Source organism: Diplodia seriata (assembly GCF_021436955.1).
Source record: "Diplodia seriata strain FDS-637 chromosome Unknown scaffold_1, whole genome shotgun sequence".
Classification (NCBI taxonomy): domain Eukaryota; kingdom Fungi; phylum Ascomycota; class Dothideomycetes; order Botryosphaeriales; family Botryosphaeriaceae; genus Diplodia; species Diplodia seriata.
In genome coordinates, this window is record NW_027117308.1 from 3,522,409 (window position 1) to 3,549,889 (window position 27,481).

A 27,481-nucleotide genomic window follows, 5' to 3' on the forward strand; every position below is an offset into this window, starting at 1 on the left:
GGGCCTTGGAGGGGCATCCCTGCTCTGGCTGTATCAAAGACCACTTGGAATAATGTGTACGTAGCATGTTGATGCGGCGTCCCGCTCGAAAAGACGACAGCGTCTGTTATTCTTTGATTCCAATTGATGGGATTGCAGTCGCTTCCTCGCGTTGACTTTGCGCAAACGGTTAAATGCGGCTCATCTGCACAGCATGCGCGCAGTACGTAAGAAAACCGACAGCAGAGCTGTCACTATCCAATAGTCGATGAGGAAGTCAATATGCAGCCGGTTTCCTGGTAATTGAATTCTCCGCTGTAAGGCGGAGCTGTCCCCGACGCTTGCGACTGGTGCGAAGCTGATAAAGGTGCCACGGCGCCTCCGAAGGCATCAGCAGCTGAGAGCTGGAAGGAATAAGAGAAAGATGGCGAATGGGCAGCAAAGAATGGAGCAACAGCTGACGAGGATGCGATGCCGGCAAGTCCGATCCAGTCAACAGCAATGATGCCCCTGGCGCAGTTCAGGGAGGTGCTGCCGCGGGCGGCAACACGAGATTTGGAGTTGACGGGTTGGACCAGACGCTCAAACACTGGTTCCAATAGCATGATGTTTTTTGCGCTTCGGCCGGGACCTATGCACATAGTGAGCTAGAGTCGCGAAGGAAGAATGGAGACGTGGCTGCTGCTTAAGGGGCGCTCCTCGAGCTTCCCGGTTCAGCCTAGAGCGTGGATGGCAATTTTTCAGCTGGCGAGAGGCCCTTTGCTGCAATCGGAAGCAGTGGCCCGAGAATCTTCGATCGCGGCGAGACGATCGCGGCGCAATCGCTTGAAACGCTGACGTGCATTGTTTGCCTGGCGCAGTGAGCAGCGTCTGGCTTGCCGGCGTCAGCTTGCAACCTCGCAGTCGTAGGTGTTGACCGGCGGGGCGTGGTTGGCCGAAAAGCGGAACGGCCATCTCTCGGGTAGAGAGGGTGGTTTATGCGCATGGCACAACGGGCGCAGAGCTTGCTACTAGCCGAAAGGGGCCGTCCTGTGACGCTGGGGGCGAAGCTGCGCAGGGCGATCGACGGTACAATTTCACCCGCATAGGGAAGTTGTTAGGGCTGTGGTGGCCGCTGACTGGTTGCCGGCGACTTCGGATCGCGACTTTTGTGGGGGGCGCACGATCGTCAGGTCCGATGCCGTCTTCGCTGCTGTCGTGCTGTCGTCTTGAGCGTTGCAAAGCTAACTAGCGGCGCCGACAAATGACCCATTGGCCTGGCGTGGGCTGATAGGCTGCAACGGCGAGATATCATCGACGGCTGGGGCTCCAATTCCACCGTCAATCACCGCGCACAGGCTCCAACAACGTCATGCCAAACCGCGAGACCGCCCACGTGGCTGCGTGGCCCTGAGGGGTGAGGCGAGCTGATCTGCGTAGACGAGCGAGATGCAAGTGGGTCGCCAGGGCTGCCGCGAGAATGCGCATGTGGAGGCGCAATGTCTGAGGGTACGACGTGCGCAGCGCAGCGCAGAGGAGAGGGGAGAGGCGTGGTGGCAGGCGCGACGTTGGAGCACGAGAGTCATGCCAGCGCTGCCGCAAACTTAGTTATCTCCGGGGAGCCAGAACTGACGCAGCCGGCTGCCCGACACAGACCACCGCTGCCGATCCGGCTCACTTCACACCGCACCACCACCAACGCCAGCACCCTTCTCGTGGAATCCGTGGCCGGCGTCGCCACCACCTCGCTGCCTGCGCACCTGAGACGCCTCGCCCCTTGTGCCCTCACACATGCCAGAAGTCACCACCAGCGCGCTCTCCGAAACATGACCCGGCACCGCAGCCGCCAGCCAAGCGCAAGCCTTCCGCCCCGGCACCGGCCCTAAACACGCCTCATACCACCCGCCTACCAGCTGCCCCGGATGTCCAAAACCGCACGATCCCTGCTCAAGCGATCTTAGTCCTGGTTATTTGACAGTCCGGGCCTCTGTGCCTCCGCCCGTCTCCTTTCCAGTGCAGTGTGCGATGGCGACAGCGCTCGTGCGAGACCCAGCCCTCCGGGCCAACAACATGCGATGCTTGCCCAAATAGCACCCCGCCAGCGAAATAAAGAAAGGACCCGGCCGTTTTAAGGCCCAAGACAGCAGTCTTCGTCCCATGCGGCGCGATCAGCCTGCGACTATCGACGCCGATCTGCGTGGGTCTGGGACTGTGTTATGCCGAGCATAATCTGTCAGCAGTGATCGTGGGGTTCAAGGGTCCGTGTCTTAACGCGAAACGGCCAGCCCCCGAGTCGCACGCCTGCGTCCACTTGCTTGGGCCTCGACACTGACCAGGGGGCCCAGCCTGCCGGCGCAGGAACCCGGGGTCGCTTACCAAGAGCTCCTCCACCACCAGCAGCCATGCCCGTTCGCCTATGCCCATTGGCAGACCCCCGGGTGCTCCGTCCTCGCCCGAAGCATTTCCGCTGTGCCTCTCTTGGCCTCTCCAAAATACTGGAGCCCCTGCGAGGATCGTTTGCGCTTAAGCTTCGCCATGTCATTCGTGAAATTGTTGATAATACCCGCCCTCGCCCTCCTCTCATCGTCTGCTAGTCCCCTCCGGCCTCTCCAAGCTCATCCGGCTCCCACACCCAACGGCGTACCCTCCCATAGCCCGTCATGGCTACCTCCGCCAATGGCACTGGCTTCGCCGCCACCGTCGTCACCATGACAGTGCTGGCCTTCATCGTCCTGTGCTCCCGTATCGCCATCCGAACCCGTGTCGTGAAAAGCTTCGGGCCTGATGACTGGTTCGTCATCGCTGCAATGGTACTGTAACCCCCGAACCTCTCAATGATGGCCATAGACTGATCTCTTGACCAGACTTTTACCATTGTCATGTCGGCCATGATGCTTTTGCGTTCGTCTGCTTCTTCCCCATCCCACCCGCGCCTTTTACTGACCCCTGACAGAGGTGCACCATGGTCTCGGCAAGCACACCTGGCAGGTGTCACAAGCCGACCAGATAGAGGTGTCCAAGGTGTGTTGAGCCAGCCTTTTGTCCTTCGATCATCCGCTAACACTTCCTCAGTATTTCTACGTGAGCGTCATCTTCTACAACGGCGCCGTGGGTCTGGTGAAGATCTCCATTCTGCTGCAGTATCTTCGCATCTTTGCCATCAAGAAGATGCAGGTGGCTTGCCGCATAGTATTGGCCCTCAACACCATGTTTACCATTGAGACGGTCATCATCAGTATCTTCGACTGTTCCCCTATTCCTTACTTCTGGGACAAATCGATCAAGGGGGGCCACTGTGTCAACTTCGGCGCCATGTGGTTCTCGCACGCATCCACCAACATTGCCTTTGACATCATCCTTGTCATTCTGCCAATGCCTGTCATCAAGAGCCTCAACCTCCCCCGGAAACAGAAGATAGCGCTTATGGGCATCTTCGCCCTCGGAACCTTGTACGTCTCATGGCTGAGGGTCAGTAGACAGGGACTGACATTGAATTTAGTGCCACGGTTACCTCCATTCTGCGACTTTCGTCCATTTACAGCATTTCGTACTCGAACGATGTCACGTACGACAACGTCGGTGCTGCTTTGTGGTCAACAGTGGAAATCAACACCGCCATCATCTGCGCTTCGCTCCCCACTTTCAAAGCCTTCGTCAACCGCATCTTCCCGCGTCTTCTCGGATCAACCCGATCGCAGAGCTCGGCAGCATGCCACCGCAGCCGCACATGGAACTCCCGCCTCGGACTGGGAACGACAAAGAACCACCACACGCTTGATAGCCTGAACGACCAGGAGCGCGGCGAGTGTGACACGGTGCACCTGGAGCTGACTCGGCGGGACGGGCAGCTCAACGCGGTGAGGACAAATTGCGAGAAGACGGCCGTCATCAGCGAGGGATCCAGCCACTCGAGTAGAGGAAGTGACGATGGCATCAAGGTGGTCACGGTGGTCACACAACAGCGGACGCGGCCAGGGAGCGATGAGCCGGCCACGCCGACTCTGCCGCCAACGGAGCCGGCAAGAACACCGAGCCTCACGCAGAGCGAGAGGGGCTTTTTCATGGACGTTGGCCAACATGACCGGATATGATGACTGCGGACGGCGTCTGGGCAATCTTTCAACAAGCATTTACTTTGTTATGACCAAGGATGGCTTCAATTATACCCCTGTATATTTATTCACCGCTTTCTGGCCCGGACGGGACGACGAGGCCACTAGACATAAAAGATCCACCAAAAGGATTTCAATTCAAATTTCGCAAGGAAAAGTGCTGACTCTGCACCCATGCCGTCGTGAAGGGATTGGCACGCAGCGCGGATGGTAGGATTTTACTTCGCAGCCACGGCAGGGTCAGGCTGACAGAACCTTAAACGACATGGCTGTGCGTATGTATGTACAACAACACCAAGCCGCTGCAACGCCTGCTGCCACAAAGCGAGTATGGAGCGTCGTGGTGCAACGGCCAGCACGGAGGCTGTGCAACACGCTTATTCTTTTCGCTTCTCCCTCTCACGCTCGCTCGTTCGATGGCGAGACGGGACTCAGGAGACGCTCCTTCGGCTAGGGCTGACTGACGTCGGTCGCATGTCCCGAGTCAAGTTCAAGGTTTGCGTGCGGAAAAGATTAACAGCGGGCCGCGGGAGGGGCAGATTGTTCCGCGTCGCTCCCCCGGTTACAGATTGATTAAGGTGCTCTAGATCGGCGGCTGTGGTTGGGCGGACGCTTGGTGACAGCCCGGTCCGTCCGCAGCCCCTTCCGCCCCAACCCCAAAACTTAATAAAGCCACTACTCGACGACTGCCGACGACGGATTCTACGCGGCGTTCTCGGCTGTTGTCCCTAGTCTCGTATGCACGGAGAAAAGGCAGATGGGTGGACTGCGCCGGTTGTTTTGCGTGCGAGTGGGCTCGGTGCTCGCGGGCAGGCGACTGCATCTGTTTCTTTTTCCGGTGCTGCTTGGTGTTACGCGTTCTTGATCACTGCGAGAGGATGATTGTCGCGGCGGCTATGCGCGTGGCGATTAAGGTGCAGTCGATACCTGGCTGCCGTACAACCACAGGCCGGCGCTTCCTCTGGATGAGAGCTTTCCCGCCATTGTCCCTTTTTTTTCCTTTCCTTTTTCTCGCCTTTTTTCTATTTGCTTCTGCCTTTGCTTTTTTTCGTTGCTTTTCCTCAAACGGTTTGCGATCCGAAGCAGGGATGCTGACGTTATTTTGTTCCGTCCCCCAGCGCCGCGCGCCTCGCCCGCCGACCATCAACGACCGGTCTCCCCTAGGCGCCCCAGCATCGCGGCGGGCGATCTCGAAAGGGGATGCAGTACCGCTTCAGCCAGCCACACGTCGGTCGCGCGCGGTATGCCGTATCTAGACGACGACGACGACGGCGGCGGCGGCGGCGGCGGCGGAGGCCGAGGTTGATGGATGACAGGGGCCGAGGTCGATCGACGACTGCGGTCCAGACAGACGCAGTTTGATGCCGAGTCAGCACTCTGCCGCTGTCCCGAAGCTACTCAAGAACGAAGGATTGCTTGTCTTCTTGGTGCTGGTGCTGCGAAGCCGCCTTTGAATCCAAGTGCTACGCCCTACTCAAGTGGCTTTCCTGTCTATGATTTTGCTTCCCGTCGGGTTATGCGACGATGCAAGTGTCGGCCCATGATTTGCGTGTGAGGCGAGCTGTCGCCTATTTTCTTTTCTCCTCTTTCTCAACAACTTCTGATGCCAGCCCCGACCCGACCGCTCATACACGATCTCCCGCTCTGAGTCAACATGTAACTGTACTACCCGCTCAGATCAAGATATTGCGGTTGCAGTGCATACCTGGACAAGCTCTCAAGGCGAGCGCGTCTCAGCAAACCACGGAACCTTCTGTCCCTTTCCCCAGTCATACCAAGAAGGGTTGCACGGCAATGATCCCACATGAACGCTGTGGTGTGGATCACTCATCTACACCCACCGTCGCAAATACATGGTTTGCTTTTGAAACTGCCTCAACGGGTTACTATTGCATACTCCTGCTTTTGTTCTCGATTACTTCTCGTAAGAGACTTGGCAAACCAGGTTCGGGGAAGAACGGGATGTTCGTTTCAAAGCAATTCCCTCCGCTTACAGTCTCTTTGCTGCCTTAGCTGTTGCGTCGTAGCTCTTGACGCACCAAAGACCCCCACTTTCACATGTCTCTCTGAACCCTTCGCAGCCTCGCTGACGATATGAGGACACATGTAGAACGATCTTACTCTTTCCACCGCGAGCGGACATTGTAGTTTCACTTACATGCAGATGGGATGAGAGATTGAACACTGGCTCACATGAGATCTTGGCTAACCGTAAGTGAGTGTCATGGGGGTCAACGAAGAGCCAGAGAGCCGAGAGAGAAAGGCGTGGTATGGAGCACCTGTTGGTTGCTAACATGTTCGATCTATAAGATGTAGAAGTCCATCCCCCGAGGTATTTGGCTCAAAGCCGTCTCGAAGCTAGCTGCCAGATATCAACTTTCTGAAGAGCCTGAAGCAAAAAAAAAAAAGCCCTCCAAATTAGAAGTTTTATGCCAGGTGCACGTCGATCTACCACGCACATCCTTCATAAAGGAACCCCAAGTCGCATATCCGAATACCTCTTGGGAGTCATACTCTCTTCTTGTGGGCTCCCATTTTTAAAGTGATCTCGAGGGGAAACCAGATAGTTAGCTAAGGTCGCTGACGGCGCCTACGACGCCACACCTCCCGCATTTGTCCTTTGAGCCAAGGAGTCCGGCTGCATGAGAAAAACACGGATTTTCGCTGCAATAAGCCGTGCGCAGGAATGACTTGTACAAGTTCGTAAGATCCGCAGAGTCGACGTCGCCATTTGCGGGATCGGGGTAGAGCTTGCCGTAGCCGAATAACGGTTCTTTGTACCGTGCTTTGTACGTCAGTTGGTCCATTTTCAGGTCCGTTGGTCCTCCATACTTGCTGACGAGGTAGCCATTGTTGTAATATTTGTTCCAACCCAACGTCCTTCGCACTCTCCGTTCGAAGCTTGACTCCGAGCATGCCAGGAAGTAATCCGTCTCCGAATTTCCCCAGCTTTTGCGCAGCTCTCGCAAGTCATGCTGAGCATCGGGGTTTCGGTCCAATGTTGTCTTGAGCTCTTCGAGCATCCTCTGAGTAAGGAATGATTCGAAATAGTTGAGGGTCGTCTGAATGAGCGGGTATTCGAGATACTGTCCGAGGATCTCCTTCGCCAGCTTCTCCGACCAATCGCCCCGTCTTCCCAATGGTTTCGATTCTCCTAAGTCGCTAGTGTACCCTTGCTCCTCCTCCAGGCTCCGACGAACGTTACTCCGAAGGGTCTGATTTTCTGTATCTTCCGGTAATCCTTCTGGCTTCGGCGGCCCCAAGAAAGGGATCTCCTCGTCGTCACTTAGGAATCTTTCGGTAGCCTCATCAAAGTCAAAGCGGTGTGCCCGGATCTTTCCCGGGGGCTTTTCAAAGCGGGCTGGGTTGCTCCTCCCAGAAGACTGGCTCTTTGGCGATGCGGACGATGTAGATTGAACACCGACTTGGGAATCTATGCCAACCGCGTTTCGAGCCACTGAGAGGGATTTCTCAGCCTCTGCAAGCTTCCTTCTCTTTGATTCCACGTTTTTTTCTGCTTCGGCAAGTCTTGCCAAGGCTTTGATCTCTCTCGTTGTCTCTGCCAATTGTTCATCTAGTTCTCTCTCGACCTTCTCGGCCTCTTCGGCTTTTTGCTGAGCCTCTTGTGTTCTTTGCCGACAGGCCTTCACCTGGGACTCGGCATATGGCTCAAGATTGCTGTGACCATGTGAGCTCGAGTCCCGCGGACCAGTTTCTTGTGCGCAATAATACTTCCGTCTGAAGGTAGGACTCTGGTCCTATGAATGGGCTGTCAATCTCACTCCGGGGTGATGCACGCTTGGGTGGACCCATGTTGGGTGGGCTGCCGTGGTGACCAGCTGAGGCTGCAGCAGAAATGTGCACTGGAGGATCAGAGTGTGCTAGTTGAGCGCAGATGACGCCGCGGTGAGGGATGATGGTGGCGGTCGCGTCGTCGTTTGGCTGGCGCGGTTGAGTTGCAGCCATTGTTGAGGATGAGGAAGAGGAAGAGGAATCTGTGGTTGAGAATCCTTAAGTAAGACCCTGCGTATCTGGCAAAAGAGGCATTCGCAGTGCGGCAAGTGCCGCTTTCCGCCGACAGTATTTATTTATTTATTTATTTAGTTTATCGTCCCTCTAGAGTCTAAGACTATTAGAGACGGGGTCCCTCTAGAGAACCCGCTTCTATCTATATATCTAAATATATACGTGCCGGAGAAAGATTCTAAAAGAGTACTAGAAATAGTACGCTTAAAAGCTTAAAAGAAGAATAGAGAGCGTATATAAAATAATAAAAAGATAAAAGAAAACGAAGTAAAAGCTTAGAAAATAACGCTAATAGAGATAAAAAGTAAAGTAAGTAAGCTCTCTTCTTAGAAAAAATCTTCTCGACTAGTTAGATTTATTTAACTTTCTTCTATCTAAGATCGATACTTACTTACTATTTATTATAACTAGCTAAAGTATTACTACTAGTAAACTAGCTATATAACTCTACTCTTAATTCTAGATAAAAAAGAGCCCTAAATAGAGATTACTTAATTAAGATTTAAATCTTAGCTTTTTTATTTCGTTAGCTTAGTTACTAACTATACTAGATAGCCGTAGATACTAGTAGTAACGGCTACTTTAGTTTAAATATTTACTATTTAGTCGTCTTTCTTCGATTCTCGCCTATTTTTACTTTAAATTAAACGCGGCGAACGCGCTAAGAACGAGAAGAAGCTAAAGAAAAAAATAAAAGAAAGAAAGATAAATAAAATAAGCGTCTAGTAATACGTATTTAGATCTCGTTAGATAAGTTATTTAATTACTACCGCCTAGTAGTAATCTTTATTTATTTTAAGAACTTAGCCGTTAAGCTAGTTTCTAGAGTTAAGAAAAAAAGATTTAGTAGTTTAAGTTAATTCTTCTTAAGCCCGTCTTTTAAGAGAACTCGAGGATTTCTATAAAAAGAGTAGAAGAAAAGTAGATAGCGCGATATTTATCTAGCCGTATAACTATATCTATACTAGTCGTTTTTAACGTAGTTAAGGCGGTAAAGATAGAACTTAAAGTATTCGTATTTAATCTTTAGCTAATAGAAGGCGAAGACTATTTCTTTAACTTTTATAAAAGATTTAAGCCGTTACTTTATCTCTAAGTTAAAGATATATTTATAGAGCGAGTTCGCCGTCGATTTAAGCTTTTTTTTCTACTTTTCGTAGGTCTTCCGCTTAATCTTACTTCGATAGAAGCTTAAAGAAGTAGAAGTTCTTCTAATAAAGTACTTTATAGCGCTTTTAACGAGCTAATTAGCGTACTCGTTATCTAGAACGTTTTTATAGCCGAGATATTATTCTAAAAAGACGGTATTTTCTCTATCTCTTAGCTTTTTAACTAAACTAATAGCCCGAACTTATTAATCTTATTTAAGCGTATTAAAGAACTTCTTTAGTCTAAGAATTATAATCTAGTTATCCGCGTAGATTCTTATATCTTTATCGCGGATTCGGCTTCTAACGGCGAAGTTAAGAGCTATTACTAGCTCTTTTATCTTACTATTATATACTAGATTCTTTAAATCGAGGTTCTTATAAATCTAGCGCGTCGAATTCTCTTTAGATTAGCTAAAGTTAAAAACTACTACTTCGATACTTATATTTCTATTCGAAGATAGAACGAAGGCGTCGAAGTAAATAGCTATTTAATTAAAGAGTATTCTTTTAATATTAAGTACGTAGGCTATAGCCTACTTCTCTTTATTTAGAGGGCTAACCGTAGACGAATAGAAAAGATCGCTAGACTACGATAAAAAGTAGAAGAAGTTAACCTCTTTTAAAAGAGTAGATTACTCTTTAAGAAGAAGTTTAATCTTTTTTAACTACGTAGACGTCTTTATTTTTTATTAGTTAATATTAATCTTCTCTAGTTTAATTTAAAGAGAATAAAATTCTTTAAGTAAATTTATTTTAAGAGCGTATTTTCGTAGCCGCTTATTTAGACGAATATTTACTAGTAGAATTCTACTCTCTATTTCTAAAAAAACTATAGAGGCGGTTTTAAAAACCTCTAGAATCTTTCGTAAAATAAGATTCTAAAGAACTCTTAATTAACGAGTAAATTACTTTTAGTTTTTCTAGTAGATTTCGAAGCCGTAGTCTATAACCGTAGTAATATAAGCTAAATAAAGCTAGCGAACTACGTAAAGAAAGAGTTTTCTCTTAATATTAACGAGTCTAAAGAGGCGATAAAAGATTAAATAAGTCTAGTTAATTCTTTTAAATACGTATATCTTAAAGATAAATTCGTAGTCGAAGTAGATTTCTAGCTACTTAATCTATTCTTTTAATTCTATTATATTACTCGTAGATAATATAATAGATATAGAACGAGGTTTCGAGTTCTTCTTAAAAAAATAAGTAAAGTATATAAGCTTCGTTTTCTTAAGATCGAATTCGATATAGTTTTCGTAGCCTCGCGTAAAGAGTCTTTTCGTCTTCTTCTTTAATATCTTTTTATTACTTTTCTAGCTATCGAAGCTAGCTATTATCGTAACGTCGTCGATATAAAAGAGAAAAAAAGTTTTAGAGGCGAAAAATATCTCTTAAAAATAGATTAAAAAGAGAATAAATAAGATTAAGTTTTCTTATAAAATACTTATTTTAATCGAACTAAACTTTTCTTCTTCTTTATTAAACGCGAGGCTTAATATTCGTATAGATATAAATAATTTTATCTACGTAAGTAGATTAATCGATATACTAATTTAAGCTATTATAGCTAAAAGTTATTCTTCGACTACGTAGTTAAAGACGCTTTTAATATTGAGAAAAAGTACGAAGATCTTACGTTTAAGACGGCGATTCTTCTCTACTTTATTTAATAGAAGTATTATAATATTAATCGCGAATTTCTTTAATCTTTCTCTAATTTAGATATAGTAAAGAAGGTTAAAGATCTTCGCTAGATAGTTTAGTCTTTTAGTCGTAATTCGTTCTAGTATCTTTCTAAGATAATTAAAAAGAAAAATAATACGATAAAACTTCGAGTTCGCGATATCGCTTTTTTTCTTACTTAAAATTATCTTAGTAGCCGTACGCTAGCCCGTAGAGTAGTATTCGTAAGTAAATAGCGTAGAAAAAACCTTATTAAAGACGTTAGGCTTTGCTCTAAACGTATAAGTAATAATTTTCTACGTAATAGCGTTTAGTTTCGGCGTTTTTTCTTTAATTTACGTAAAGTACGTATTCTTAATTTTTTTTAAACTAAGCTTCGACTAGTTTTAGCGTTTAGAAACGTAGCTTTACTAGTTAAAGAGAACGATAAAAGAAAGTGACGAAAAGAGTCTCTTTTTAAAAGCTAAGTACTTTTTCTTAAAACTACCTTCTAAACGTTTTTTTATATACGTTTTATAGCTAATCTTAGAGATTCTCGTATACGTTCTAGGCTTAGTATAAGCTATAGCCTTAAAGATAGTCTTAAGAGTTTCTTTTTCTAGAAAAAAGTTCTAGTATTCGCGCTTAGCTTTTTTAATCGCTTTAAAGTAGATATTTCGACTATTTAAGTATCGCCGCTTATTCTCTTTCGTACGTAGAGATTTAAAAGCGTTAGTCTCTCTTTATAGTTATTTTCGTTCTTTTAAAAGCTCGTTTAACTACTACGGCTTAGATCGAGCTTTTAGTTTTAACTAAGAAATAAATAGATTCGCCGCGGTAGATATAGCCTAGTTAAGACTTACTTCTAGAGTATTTAACGCAAGTATTTAGCGGATCGAACCTTCTATTAAGTCTCTAAAGATATTTTTCGATAAGAGATTTAATTCTAAGCTTTTTAGAGCCTCGAATACTATCGTCTTTATTTATTATTTAAAGATTTCTTAAAACCTAGGCTAGTCGGCCTTTTCTATATTAAATCTAGCGGTAGTAGCTACCGTAGAAGGTTTCGTATAGTCTATCGATTCTAAACTAAATAGAATTACCTTATAATCGAAATTAAAGTTCGTAATCGTTTACTAGTTAGTAATTCTATTAGCTAAAGCTAACGTAGCTAGCGTAAGATCGATAATCGTCTCTCTTTTAAAATAGAGGCGGTAAAAGATATCTTCTTCTTTTTTATTTAAGAGAGATAAATTATTTTCTTCGAATTATTTAACTAGCTAATTAGCGCTAGACGAGAAAGAAGATTTCGAATTCTACTAGAGATAATAAATATTAAAATTCTCGGTAACTATAGTTTATATTCTAAGAAATTACTATTATAGAACGCGTTCTAGAGTATATTAAGAATTATTACCCGTTTAATTCTTCTAGTTATATAAGTTAAGTAGCTTAAACTTAGACCTACGCTACTTTATACTTAAAACTATTAGGTCGAGACTTTATTAGAATTTAGCCTCTAAATTTACCTTCGTTTCTCTAAGAAAGCGGGAAACGTAGATTAACGTTTAAGGCCTAAGATCGAAAGAATAGATCGATAAAATTTAAATAAACGAGAAGTAATTAATTAATCGAAAGTCTAAGTTCTCGTAGAGTAAGATATACGATTCTTAGTAAAGAATAAGATTTATCTTTAACTTTACTACGATATCTAGAATAAATTTCGTCGTCGAAATACTTCTATTTAAGTTAGCTTATAGAACTTATAAAAAACTTATTTAAAGTAAGTTTAAATAAAGTTCTTTAGATCTTTTCTTAATCTTTTAAGCTTTTTAACCTTATACGAGATATCGGCGATAGAGAAGTATCTTAAAATAGTTTAACGGGCTTCTTCTTTAATTTTAAAGATAAGTATAAGCGAGAACGTTCGTCGTTCTTCTTTTACTATCTTTAATATAAGCTAGTAAGAGGTACTAATAATTTTAAATTTAAAGTTAAAGATTATAACTTCGAATCGAATAACCTCTCTAAACTTCTTATAAGAGAGAGAAGAGAAGTCTCGTATAGATACGCTATATACTACTACTTTAAACTACGTACGATTCTTTATAATCGACTAAATAAAGATAATCTAGTTAATTATAGTCGTATTCTTAAGAAGAAATTCGGCGGAGAAGGGCTCGTACGCGGTAAGTATAAGATTTTTTTTTAAAAAGATAAAGATCGTAGTAATAACGAGCTCGTTCTTATTTCGCTAGTTCGAGAATATCTTATTAAAGACGTTACGTAGGCTAAATAATAAAAGATTCTCTATTTTCGTAGCTAAAATAAGAACTACTTAGCGAGTAGTCTTCTTAGACGCGAAGGTCTTTTACGCGAGGTTCTTCTACTTTTTTTTTAAAATAAAGGTAAACTCGTTCGCGTTTATCGAGGCCTTTACCGCCGTAAAGACGTACGTAGACGTAGGCTAGCTAGATACTATAATAGACCTCTACGTAAAGCGGGCCGGCTAGACGTTCGCGTACGTAGATTCTTATAAGAACTACTTCGAGAGAGAGGCGACGATAGACTTTAAGAAAATTCTTATAGTTTTCGCGAGGTCTACCGCGGTCTTTTTAAGGGCTTATATCTACGTAGTAAGAATCGAGTCGGCTTTATCTACGATTTTATTAGTTTTAATATACTATCGTATAATCTTAATTAGATCTAAAATAGACCTCTATTTTTTTTTTAGCCTTTAAAAGATTCGCGGCTATAATAAAAAGACTAAGAGATCGATTAATAGTTTTTTACGCGATTTTCGACGAAAGTACTATACTTTTCTCGCTTTCTTCGTAGTAGATAAAGCGAAAGATAGATAACTTACTTTTTCTCTTTATTAAAGAAGTCGAAACGACTATTAAGACGCGCCGTTTAAGTAGACCCTCTTAAATAAAAAGATCTTTTATTAATTTAAAGACTAGAGGCTTCGAAGTCGCGACTCTTAGTAGCGAGATAGACGTAGCTAAAAAGTTCTTAAAATTTTCTATAGTTATATTTATAGCCTTAAAGTTCTTTATCTATAATAAGAGAGATAGAGTAGAGTTTAAGAAGAGTAAATTCTACTTTAGAGAAGTTATTCTAAATCTAAATAAAAGTTTCTAAGCTCTTTCTAAAAGAAAAACGTGCTAGAGAGGGTATAAATAAAAGAAAAAGACTAGAAAATAAATTATTAGCTTTAATTTCGTCTAAACTAAGCCGTAAATAAAAGAAACCCGGGCTAAAGTAAGGGTTTTTCTTAATTACTTACTCTTTAAAAGTAAACGAAGGGGTCGATAAGGCTAATATAAGCGTTAAAGATTTTAAAAGACTAAGAAATATTTTAGCGTAAAGCTTAGGCCGATTAAGTTATCTATATACGTAAAACTCTTTAGTAAGATCTAAGAAAAAGACTTTTAGTAGGCTTTAAAGTAGAATTTCTAAGCGTAGAAAAGAGCTATCGCGATATAACTTCGAGAACGAATTTCTTAGTGCCGTATAATACTCTATATATAGTTTAGTACGAATTCGAGTAATTTTTAAGGGTAAAAAAAGCTATAAAGCTCTAGCTAGTCTAATACTATTTAAAATACCTCTTCTTTTACGTACTACGTAATAGCGCGTACGTCTACGAAGCTAAAAATTAAGATTCTAGCTAAGAAAATTAAGGGCTTTCGAACGATATTAGTTTTAGCGTAATTTTTAAGGGTCGAATTCGAAGGTCGTCTAGATATATATAACTACTAACGAAAAGCACGTATTCGCCGATAGTAGCTATATATAGAAGTAAGGTTTCTTAAGATTTAGTATATATATCTAAGCCTCGCGTATTAAAAGTAGTTATATATTAAGCGTTACGTAGTTAGATACGTATACGATAGATATTTTAAAGTCTATAGTCGAATAGATACTATAACTAATTAACTACTTATCTATATATCTTATTCTACCTTAGTATCTATTTTTAATAGATTATAAGCCTAAAGTAAATAAGCTAAGTCTTTTAATATGTCTTTTAATATCTATTATATATTATTACTCTATTATAACTAGATAATAAGTAGAAGTCTACGTAAAGTTACTTTTATCTTTCGCTACTACTTTTTAGACTTCTCTTACCGCTATTTCTAAAATTTTCTCTAGAAGAAAAGAGAATAGTAAAGAAAGAATTTTTTCTATTTTATTTCTACGCTAAATAGAGTTACTAGACTAAACGGCCCGAAGATCTATTAAGCGTAAAGCGAATAAAAACTAATTACGTTTTAAAAATAACGCTTAGCGAAATACTAATTTCGAGCTAAATTTTAAAAGAATACTACTATATTTATCTTTTTTTTTATTAATACGTTTAGACCCGCTATCGCTACTACCGCTTAAAATTAGACCGAAAAAGCTAAAGAATCTTAAGTAATTTACGCTAAAATATTTAAGTATAGTAAAAATATCTTAAATAATATCTATTAATATTAGTAGTAACGACTCTTTTAATTTCTTCTTTTATATTAGTTTTCGAATAATCGAATCTATAAAGAGACGTAAGCTATACTCGTACTATAATCTTTATTCTAGACCTCTTAAAGCTATTACTATAGCTTATTTTTTTAATATCGAATTCTTTTTATACCTTACGTACTCGTTTAAACGTCTCGTTAAAAAGAAAGATAATTTAGTCTAGAATAAAGCTTTTAAAGGTATAAACTACGCTTCGTTACTTTATACGCCTACGAACGCTTACTTAGAATCTTTTTAAACTATTAAATTTATTCTCTCGACTACTAGTTTATTTAAACTATTTAGACTTAGAGCTCGTAGCTCTATTCGTACGCTATTATATATAGTAGAGTGTTAAACTATTACGCTTAATAAGTCTAAGAGTAGAGAAGTATAAAATAATAAAATAGACGCTCTAGTATAATAAGATAGCGAATATAAATAAATAATAATAAATAAGCGTTATCTTTAAAAAGAGATTTACTTATAAATAGCGAAGAGGTTTATAACGAGAGAATAAAAATAGATTCTACGTATAACTATAAAATTATATCTATAAAAGAAGCTATATATAAATATTAATAGTAGATACTTAGTATAGTCGCTTTACTTTATAATAACTCGTTCTCTTCTTAAAATTTAGCGTTCTCTACTAAACCTCTAATACCGGTATATATATCTAAAAGTAATAAACGTAAGTAGAAAGTATAAAACTAAATTAGCTCTCTTAAGAAAATGTCTTAGTAAAAAGAAAATTCGTTACGAAGAAAAATAAGTATAATTTACTCTTATAACGGTTATAAAAGTAGTCGTCTATTTAAATAAAATTAAAACTCGCCTTATAAAATAATATAAATAAGTAAGAAAACTAAGAACTCTCTTATAGTACTATAGTTTAAGGCGTTATTATATCGTCTCTATTTCGTACGTAATTCTTTCTTCGTTTTAATTCTCGCGCGTATTATTAGCTTTAAAACTATAGCTTTTATATAACTTACGCTTATCTCTCTTTACTATTTTAATACGTTGCCTTATAGTATTTATAGTAGTATTTTACTAATCTTAAAGAGTCGTCTTTAGAGTATTCTCGCTCTAAGCGGCGGCGATCTAGTAGTTAACGGCTAATATAATATTATTATCTTACTAATTCTTTTCGCCGATTAGAGTTAAAGATAAAAAGTTAATACTAGAAATAGATTTATCGAATTTTAACGTCTTAAAGTATAAGTCGTAGCTATACTTATCGCTAAAGTAGTTTTAAGCGAAAGGCTTCGTATTTTAAAGCGCTTTCTTAATCGCTAAAATATTAAAATAGCTAATTTTAAGCGCCGTAAGGCTTACTATACTAATTAGACTTACGTTATAGTAAGTAGCGTCTTTCTTAGAATTTTCTTTTAGTATATACGTAACGGGACTAGTATAAAGTAGATACTAGTAAAAGATTTTCGATATACTAATAAATATAGCGAAAATATTAATACTTTAAAGAAATTCTTTACTAAAAGACTTAAGAATAGCTCGACTTTAAGTACTATCTATAATTTTTTTAATAGTTCTTTTAAAGCCCGTGTCGATACTAAATTTCTTAAGAACTATATAATAAATACTATCTTCGCTTTTCTTATTTATTAAGATCTTAAATCGCGAATTACTAAGTTCTTTTATAGTTTTAAGCTTCTCTAGAATTTTATAAAATATTTTAGAATAGAGTTTAATACTTAAGTCTACGAAAATAACGTTTATCGACTCTAGATATAAAAGTATAGTAAATCGCCTATCTTTTCGGGCCTCTAAGACTCTTAACTAAAATAAAGAGTACTAGCGTATAATCTAGTTAGTAACGCTATATATCGAAAGAAGCTAAATATCGTTAAAAGATATTTCTTTATTAAATAGGCGTAGATAATAGTTATAGAGTATCGTTTCGATTTCTCGTATACTATTAAACTCTAAAGTTATAGACGATCTAAACGCTACGAAGAGATACTTATAGTTAATTTACTAGCTTTCGCTCTCTAATTTTTCTATAGCTTTACTAAATAGTACTTGGTTCTTACGAAGATCTTTTTAATATTTCTTTAAAATAAAGGCGCCTCGACGCTTTCTTAGCTACTTATTTTTTTAAAATACTTTAAACTCGAGTCTATTAGTAGTAATAAGCGAACGTCTTTTTAATATAAAGTACTTTTAAATAACTAGATAAGATATCTACTAAGCTATCTCGTCTTTATAGTAGTCTAGTACTAGCTCTATCGTATTAATAAGATTCTCGTAGTCTAGATCTTTAGACTTTAAGCCGAGCGTTACGAATATATAAAGTAGATAGTATTTATAAAGCTATAATTTATTCTTAGTAAGTAATATCTTTTTTAGAGCGTCGAAGGCTAACTTAAGCTTTAAACTATCGTTAGTAAAGATATTAAACTTTATAGTAGCCGAAACCTACCGCTTATAAGTATATTTAAGATCTTATAGACTAAAAAGTTTATTATACTACTTTTTCTCTTTTTACTCTACTTTTTAGATAAACCGGCGGATCTAAGTAACGATATTAGCGACTTTTAGTAAAGTATTTTATATATCTCGAATACTATATTCTTAATTATTTAATAGAATAGTAAAGCTAGTATAGCGCTTATATAAGCTTCTCTTCTTATTACTAGACTATTTTAATAGCGGCTTAGAAACTATAAAAGAAGATTTTAATAAAGTCTTATTACGAAATTTAAGAGCGATTTACTTTCGTTAAAGCCTCTCTTAATTAATAAGAAAGTTCGACTCTAAATATAAAATAAGTCTATACTTTTTAGCTATTACTACGTTAATTTTTAGCGGCTTTTGCGTATCTTTATTCGATATCTCGTACGTCTAATTTTTATTATAAGATTCTTCTTAGCTAGCTTTATTAGCCTACGCCTTTTTCTAGTCTTTAAATATAGGGTCTTTATAATTCGATAAGCCTCTATCGCTCTTCTTATACTAATATAGCTAAGCTACGTTATTCTATTTAATAGTCTTCTCGAAAGTTATATCGCTCTTAGTAAATCTTAAGACTTTAGTATATAAATACTATAACGAGACTCTATTAATTAAAATCTTATAAAAGTTCTCTTCGCTCTATATCTTAATAATCTAATTTACTTCTTACTAGATACGTATAGCTATATTTTAACTAGGCTTCTTAAGCGCCGTTCTAAAATTATTAAGATCTAGAGTAATCTTAGTAAATTTTTCGCCGTATATTTCTTTTATAGCTTCGTTATTAAGAATATAGTCGATACTAGATAAAATAGTATTAGCTATAGTATTACTAATTTAAAATATAGTTTATCGAAACTTTAAATATAATATTATTTTTAGATCGCCTAAAAAGATATAGATCTACTTAGAGATATCTATATCGCGAGACGTAAATCTAGACGTTTTCTTATCGCGATAGTATATTACGATTTCTTAAATTACTTTAGTATTAATTAAATAAGGTCTAATAGATATTCTACGCGAAGAGTCTTTTAAAATAGACTAAAGACCTTCTCGTAGAATCTTCTTAGTAGTATCGCGAGCTCTATCTATTAGCGGTTATCTTAAGTAAAAGTTCTTAAAGAAGGTTAAAGTATCGATAAATAAACTTAAAGACGCTAAAAAGCTAGAATAATAAATAAGGGCTTAGAATAAAGTTTTATTATAAATAGCTAGTATACTTATTCGCCGGCGGTGCCTAGATAATAGTTAAGATAATAAAGTAACGAACGGCTAGACGTTCGATAAAAGCCTACTTCTTTATAAGATAGTTAAGAAAGAATTTACGAATCTAGATTAATAGCGATTCGTACTAGAGTATAAAGAAAGATTCGCGAATCTTAAGCGATAGTAGTCTAAACTAAAACGCTAGCGTAGCTCTAGCTACGAATATATCTTATAATAGTACTAGTATATACTATAAGTATACTATACTATATAGTATAGTATAGTATAGTATAGTATATATAGAATATAAATATTAATAGTATATACTATTTAAAATTTCGTTAGTATACTATAAAGTCTTAGCGGTATACTATTATAGTATACTACTAGAACTTATACTATTATAGATTTTAATACTTATATTAAATTAACTACTATAGATTTTTATACGTTTATATTAAATTTATAATAGATAGTAAAGACTTTTATTTACTTTATCTTTATTATCTAGTTATTCTTCTCGTCGTTATAATTCTCTCTATCGCTAATATAGCTAAATTATAGAGCGTTCTCTAGTTCGGCTATACGACGATCGATCTTCGTCTATAGCTTTAAACTACTATTAAAACTAGTAATATTAAATATTAACGTATACTCTATATTATTTCGTAAGTCTTAAACTATAACGTAATTCTTAGTAATAAAAAAGATACGAAGTTCTATAATTTACTAGAATAAAGCTAGTAAGTAGAATCGATCGTACTTTTTCGTTTATCTAGTATTACTAAAGTAGCGTTCGACGCCGATACTAGCTAAGTTAGTAGCTAAGATATCGCGAGCTATAATAGTAATACGAAAGAATTTAGGCTTTAGCTTAGTCTAAGTCTTTAGAACGTTTTTTTAGTAGACGTTTCTATTAGAAGATTAGTAACTATTATATTAACTATTATATCGACTATTATATCGACTACTATAATACGTAGCCCGGCGTATAAAGACTTATCTACTATACGATAAGTCTTTAACTCGTTTTTCTCTATATTATCGTTATCGTTAATATCTATAGAGAGATTTAAGAAAACGTTAAACGTATTTTACGTTTAAAAAGTAGCTAGACGAACGGGCTTTTCGCGATCGTAATAGATATAAACTTAAAGTTCTCGTAGAAAGTTCTAGTACTTTTTCTCTTAGTTCGTATCTCTTTAATTAAACGACTTAAAGTACTTATTCTTAAAATACGATAAAAGAAGAATAGTCTAGCTATAAAGAAGATTAACTAGGCCGTTCGTATTTTTATAGTACTTTTAGAGCTTCTTTTAGACTATATTAAGTCTAAAACGAAGTTCGAATTTCTAAGAGACTCTTTTATAAATAAGTCTACGCTTAGCTTTCTTAATATACTTAAGAAAACTATTATAGACCTAGAATACTCGTTAAAGAGTTAGTTCTTTCGTCTTACTTATAAGCTTTATCGCGAACGAGAAAGACTTAATAAGATCGATAAAATACGTAACGTACTTCTATTTTATAGAAGTTAAATAAAGATACTTAAGACTATTATCTTTAAGAAATATATTAATAAACTTACGAATACGAAGAATTCTTAGTATATTAGATTATCGTTATAATTAATAAGATCGGCGTATAACTTATCTTATTAGTATAAAGACCGTTAAGTTCTATTAAGTTTATATATTTTAAACTAGCTTAAGAACGCTTTTTTCTTTATTTTAACTCTTCTTAAAGGTCTCTACTACTCGCTACTTCTTAGTAGATCTCTTTTACTAGAGGTTCGATATTTTTCTCTTACGATAGTCTCTCTTTATCTATTAGTTATACGCGATCTATATCGCCTTCTATATATCGAATCGTAACGAGCTAGCGTTTATCGCGATTATAATAAGGCGAATTTATATCTATATTAATACTTTATCTATTATATCGCTTATTATACGTATCTTTTTAAAAGTATAGGCTATTTACGCTACGCTTTTCTTACTATAAAGAGCTTCGGGCGGTTAGATTATCTAAAGAGCTTTTTAATTCGCGGAATAAAAATTTCTCTAGAGCTTATTATTAGTAGGTTATATATAGAGTTTCTAAATTATATCGTCGAAGGCGAGATTAATAACATACGCTAGATATAAAACTAAAATAAACTTATAGTATTCTTTAATAATATTCTTATTCTAGCCGTTAAATACTCTCTTAAGTCTTAGTAGGCCTCGAATAGTAATATTCTTAAAAACGTTAGCGGCTAACTTCTTATTATTACTTACGTTATCGATCGTAATAGCTTAGATTTAACTAATAATTTCGTACGATCTAAGAGTCTCGATAAGAAGCTCTACGATTTAATAATTAATATAATAACCGACTAAAAAAGCGAAGACTAGCGTCGCTTTCTTAAAATACTATAGTAGAGTTAATAGTATAATCTACGTAGCTTTAATTATAAGAAAGATTTAACGATACTAATCTATCTATTTATCGAGTATAATCGATACTTAAATAAGTATTAAAGAAAGCCGCTACTTTATTCGTTTTTAAATTTTTCTCTATATTTAACGGATTCGCGTTTTTATTATACTCGTAGATAGAAATTTTAGCCTAGTATTCTACGAGAAATAGATATACGAGCGTTAAATATATACGTTCTTAAAGTAGCTAAGAGATAGTCTTTATATAATAATAACGCGGACCTAATAATCTTTAAAGATATTAATAGTAAAATTAATATCTTTAGCGAATATATATTATTAATGCTTTATCTTAAGCTAAACCCGCTAGTTAGTATAAAACGTAATAGTTTATATAATAGTTAATATATATATTAATTCTCGCTATAAAGTAAGCTTAGACTACGTCGTATTTTCTCGTATAAAGAAGATCTACTTATATCTACGAGAATTTAGATACGTTACTATATTTAAATTATCTAGACCGGTTTTACTTTTATTCTTTATAGAGTATTATAGTACGGCGTTATATCTACGATATACTAGCTTCGGCTTACTCGTCTATTATATAGTATATTTTCTAAACTCTTTCTATAGGCTAGCTCGCTTCTTAGACCTTTACTTAATCTACTTTAATTTTAGCCGTTACTAATTCTCTATCTTCTATTCGATTCGATTAAACTACGTTAAGAATATACGCGTATTAGCGTTATTAAACTTATAGTATCGCGGCTCTTTTTTAATTAATTAAAGATCGAGACTTTCGAAAGAGAAAGAAATAGTTTCTTATAACTTTTAAACGAGCGAGAACTATTAAGCTAATTAACGTTAACTTAAAAAGTTAAAAGAGTTCGAGTTAAATAAAATATTTATAAGCGTAGTAGCGAACGAACTATTTTAACTTTAAATATAGTAGCGGGGCGAGCGTCTAATAAGTACGTTTATAGTAAGACGTTTATCCTGTAGCGTAGTAAGAATAAAACGCGAAGATCTAGTTTAAGACGACTAAGAACTTATAGTAATACGATTAGTACTTTTTAATATACTAAGTAGTCTAGATTATAGTACTCTTAAGTACGTCTATCGAGGCGACTAATATAATATAATAAAAGATAAAATAGTATTTATATCTAGTTTAGTAGGCTTATTACTACTAATCTTTATAAATAATATAATACGTATTATCGATAAGTACTAATAAACTAACTTATATATCGACTATTATACTAACTATTATAGGCGAAGCTACTCGATAAGTAGCTATCGGCTAAATTTTAATATTAAGTATATTACGTAGTTACTTTACTAATTCTATATCTTTCTATATAAGCGTTATCTATTTTATATAAATAGTATATAAATTCGTTACTATTACTAGTTAGCGATATATCGATATAGATAAGAAATAAAAATATACTTTCGAATTTATAAACGATATAGACTTTTACTATCTTTTAAAGTATCTCTAGTACTTAACTTTAAATTCGTATATACTTCTCGTAAATATTATATATAATTTTTTAAACGATATAAGTAAACGAGGTCTTTAATATAAGTAATTTAATTAATTTCTAAAATCTACGAATTTCGCGAAGTATAACGACTAATAGTATTAGTAGAAAGATACTCGTTTTATAATAGTAGTACTTACTATCGACTTACTAGTAATTCTTTTAACTAAAGTAACTAGCGCGGGTAGTCTTTTAAGATACTTATTATTATATTATTTTCGCTTATATAAAGAAGCTAGATTATAAAAGCGCGAAGCGATACGCGAAGTAATACGCTATTGTGGGGCAGAGCGGCCATGCCAAGCATCTGCTGCCGGTGTTCATATATAGCTTCTTTTATAGGCATAATCTTATAGTTATGCGTGGAATCCACTCTTATTCTCTCGTTATAAACCTCTTCGCTGTTTGCAAGTAAATCTCTCTTTAAAGATAACGCTTATTTATTGTTGTTTGTTTATCTTCGCCGTCTCGTTATGCTAGAGCGTCTGCCTTATTATTTTATGCTCCTCTGCTCTTAGGCTTATTGAGCGCAACAGCCCAACACCCCACTACGCATAACATTTTGGTGACCACACTAGGGGGCGAAAAAGGGTAATTGGACGCGCCAATTACTCCTTGAAAGTACTAAGAGGGAGGGTTGAAGCATAGAGTAGTAGGGCAGTGCTACTATGCCCGTGGTTAACTGACGAGGAAACAGGAATCGACTCTTATAACCGTTATAAGAGTTAGCGGGGGAACTAATTAACCCTAAAGAATTGCGACCCGTACGCACGATGCGCTTAAGAACGACACTAACATACGACTATCGCGCGCAAAAGCGGGCTTAGTCCAGAAATAGTTTCTCGCCGGAGACTGGGACCACCCGGATTTACTAGAATAGGAATATCGAACGAGCAGAGACAGCGCGGAAGAATTAATCGAAAAAGCTACTAACTAGAGTCGAGAGATTAATTAGGAGGTAGATCCGTGAAGAATAAATAATAGCTAATAAGGGTGCGGCTTAGAAGAGAAGCTTTGAGGCTTACGTTACACGATAGCCGTTCGACCAACCGGATCGCGAGGAGGGTCGGTGCTTCTGTAGCCTTTATATAGAAGCGATAGGGGGTAACGACAACACCGAACCGAAGCGGTAAAGCACAGTCGCGCGATAATAACTGCGGTTCATAATTACCCGAGAACCGAAGCTGCGACTGTTGCCAGTATAAAGATATAAAGCGCGGCTCCCTTATGAGAAGTTAAAACAACAACAGCATAAGCGACAGCGATTCCATTACTTCTAAACTTCCTTTCGGCGCCCAGCACGAAGAAGAACTATATAACTATAGCCTTAAGCCACACTCTAATCCTGCAATGCCTGCTAGAAACGACCTCGGAGGAAGTGGTGGCAAGTCGTCTACTAACTAGAGTACCCCCTCTAGCAATAACTCTCCTTCCGTTGCCTCTATAGCTCCCTCTCTAATGCTCTTCCTCTCCTATGCTGATCTCGTAGCCCTGATTAACTTCTTCCGCATCGAGTCCTTAGTTCGCAGCGTGAAGAACATCATGCCGACTCCCCTAATAAAGGAAGCTCCTTCTAAATTCGACGGTGCAGAGGTCACTATGTTTCTGGAGAAGTATAAGGACATGGCGAACGACTACGAATTAACGGATAAAGAGAAGGTTTTGCGTCTCTCTCGCTATTGCAATTTGCTAATTAAAACCACTCTCAAACGATCTGAGGAGTATCTGAGTCGGGACTGAGACGCAATGAAGAAGCGGCTTAAGCGTAAATATAAGAGTAGTAATGGCTATAACCGGATTTTTAGGAAGCAGTTCTTAAAGGACTTCGTGAAGGAAAACGTTGAAGCTCGTAAGACGTATACCGGCCTCTAGAAATACATTACTACCTACCACGCCATCTTAGAAGCTTTAATCAACACCAAATAGCTTACTAAGGAGGACCAAGAGAAGTATTATCTTCGAGGATTGCCACGTTCCCTTGCCGAGAAGGTCTCTAAGGCTTGTAACATTAACTACAACGACCCCGAAACGTTCTAGTACTCGATTATCCGCAAGAAGGTCTTAGACTTTTCTATTAACTTGGAAACGATCGACAAGATTTACGAGAAAGATAGGCGGAAGCCTTCTAGTGCTCTTAAGACCGCCATTAAGAATGAGGCCGCTGCTCCGGCTAAGGAAGAAGGGTTTATCGAACAGTTGACTGCTCTTAGTTCTGCCCTAAAGCATCTCTCAGATACGGACATCGATAAGATCGGCGAACAGCTTAAGAACTTCGCCATTAGCAATAGTCTTACGTTCACTTCCTAAGCCGTCAATAATCTTCTAATTGGGCCGCTCGAGTCTATCCGTGCAAACCCCCTGCAGAAAGGGCGCCTTATGAAGCTTTGCGTGCCGAACTACCTTTAGACGCAGTTTAGCGCCCCGGCTTCCAACCCCCGGCCCACGCCGTACTAAGGAAACCAAGGTGGTTTTCGTGCCAACGCGGTAACCTAGTAGGACAACTAGAACGGCCTAAACCTTTGTTGGGATAGTTGTGGCGAACGACATGTCTTCTACAGAGATTGCCCCTTTATTAAGGAAGGAAGCCGGAGGGGTATCTTCTATGCCATTGGGAACTTCTTTTTCTGGGGACCTAAAGAAACGATGAACGCCGAGCGAATCTTCCTCCCTTAGTATAATAAGCTCATCGACCTTAAGATTAAGATGATGGAGCGAAACATTAATGTGCGGGAGGTAGAGAAAGCCTATAGAAGCTCTTATCCTTTAATGCCCCAGTCGCGAATGCCGTAAGCACCGAGGCCTATCGATGTAAGGATATTATTCGTCTAGGTGGCGCGCTCTAAACATAATACTATGTACGATTACGAGGTTTTGAGAAGCGAGGAAGACGGGAAAGAGGATGTATTTAATGTGAGTGCAGGGCGTGGAGCGCCGCGAGGCCTTAGGGGAGGTACCTAGGGAGGAAGAGTTGTTAAGAATTATCCGGCGAAAATGAGGGGACTTAGGCCCGGAACCTTTGCAGAAGAAGGCCTGGAGACCATCCCGGGAACGTAGATAGGCGCTCCTGCCCAGGAAGATACTCTAATATAGGGTCTATCGCATTTGGATGAGTAGTCTTAGACCCTACGTTACGACACCTAAAGAGGAAACACGCCCTCTAGGCAGGTAAGAGCGGAGTCCCTAGGGCTCATAGACGCTAAGAAAGAGGTCCCCGGGAACGAGATTAGGCCGAAAAAGCCTAAGAGAAAGCTTAACCCCAAACTCGTGGAAATGCTGGATCTAAACGCCGAAGTTACTGCGGAGGACCTAAACGAACTCTTGTCTCTGGCTATGCTAATAAGATTAGAATACAAAATGCATCGCGTCCTCGATAAGATGTTTAGCGTGCGCCTTACCGATCGGCAGTTAAACAGGGTCGTGCCTAAGGGCGCGGAATTTAGGAAGCCTAAAGTAGTGGTTGCCAGTGGCACCCTCATCAATCGTAAAGAAGGAGAACGACCCTTAACAGAAGAAGAGGTGTTTATAAAGTACTAGAAGATGGGAACAGCGCTTAACCGAAAAACCTGTCCGCTTGGCCTAGCTAGTATCGGGGAGTTTATGCGAGAATCGCGGAAGATTCTATTCGATACCGGCTCCGAGGTTAACATTCTGTCTCGGAAGGTCGCGGAAGATAGCAAGCTGGCAATTACCGAGCTACCTAAGTCGCTTGCTGGGTTTAGGGTAATCCCGGTAGCTAGAGGGCTAGTATTCTTTATAGGATATATGCCCTACTGCGACATCTAGATAGGAGGAGCGAACTTCCTAGGGCATTTCTTTATTATAGACCGCCCATCGCACGACGTCCTAGTAGGAGGACTATGGCTCTAGACATCGGGGTTTGGTCTGCAGTATTAGACGGATGGAAAGGTTTTGTGTTGGCTGCACACCTTAAACTAAGGGAAGCAGGTGATGTTTCGCACCAATAGAACTAATAAAGCCTTAGGCTATAAGGTTGCTGACGTCGGTTCTTTAAAAGCGATGGCGGGGGAGACTTAGGAGGACTTCCCCGCGGGATTAATTGCGGAGCTCTTCGAGTAGTCGATTCGCGACTATAAGAAGAACCCGAAACGCCTCCTACTTACGAGTATCGTCCTGCGGTACTATTCGAAGAAGCGAAGAAAGGAAACTTTAGGTGGGGGAAGTAAGCGAGATTGGCGAATAGAAGGGTAGATAACCACTCTTATAACCGTTATAAGAGTAGGGAGCGAGACCTAAGAGGTAATCGAGAGAAGTCCGCCCCGCCCCCAACGATAGTAGAAGGAGACTTCGCCGAGAATGTCGCGTGTTTTATCTTGTTAAGCTACACCTCTCCCGAGTTTAACGACATTACCATTGCCAATAAGATGTTCTGGCAGTAGGTTAGAAACGCT

At 39.3% G+C, this 27,481-nt stretch overlaps 3 protein-coding genes across 3 annotated transcripts; 2 read left to right on the forward strand and 1 right to left on the reverse strand.

Annotated features, from left to right (window-relative positions):
* Positions 1 to 2,618: 2,618 nt before the first annotated feature.
* SLS55_001026 (uncharacterized protein) lies at positions 2,619 to 4,049 on the forward strand (the record flags this gene model as incomplete). Its single annotated transcript, XM_066772529.1, has 5 exons — positions 2,619 to 2,768; positions 2,823 to 2,859; positions 2,912 to 2,979; positions 3,031 to 3,407; positions 3,458 to 4,049. The coding sequence occupies 5 exons, from the start codon at positions 2,619 to 2,621 to the stop codon at positions 4,047 to 4,049; spliced, it is 1,224 nt and encodes a 407-aa protein (XP_066637808.1).
* A 2,588-nt stretch (positions 4,050 to 6,637) lies between these two features.
* SLS55_001027 (uncharacterized protein) lies at positions 6,638 to 7,883 on the reverse strand (the record flags this gene model as incomplete). The annotated part of the gene is made up of 2 exons (XM_066772530.1): positions 6,638 to 7,785; positions 7,880 to 7,883. 2 exons carry the CDS (start codon positions 7,881 to 7,883, stop codon positions 6,638 to 6,640), a joined length of 1,152 nt encoding a protein of 383 aa, XP_066637809.1.
* A 16,935-nt stretch (positions 7,884 to 24,818) lies between these two features.
* Positions 24,819 to 25,379, forward strand: SLS55_001028 (uncharacterized protein; the record flags this gene model as incomplete). The annotated part of the gene is made up of 2 exons (XM_066772531.1): positions 24,819 to 24,911; positions 25,110 to 25,379. 2 exons carry the CDS (start codon positions 24,819 to 24,821, stop codon positions 25,377 to 25,379), a joined length of 363 nt encoding a protein of 120 aa, XP_066637810.1.
* Between the last annotated feature and the right edge of the window lie 2,102 nt (positions 25,380 to 27,481).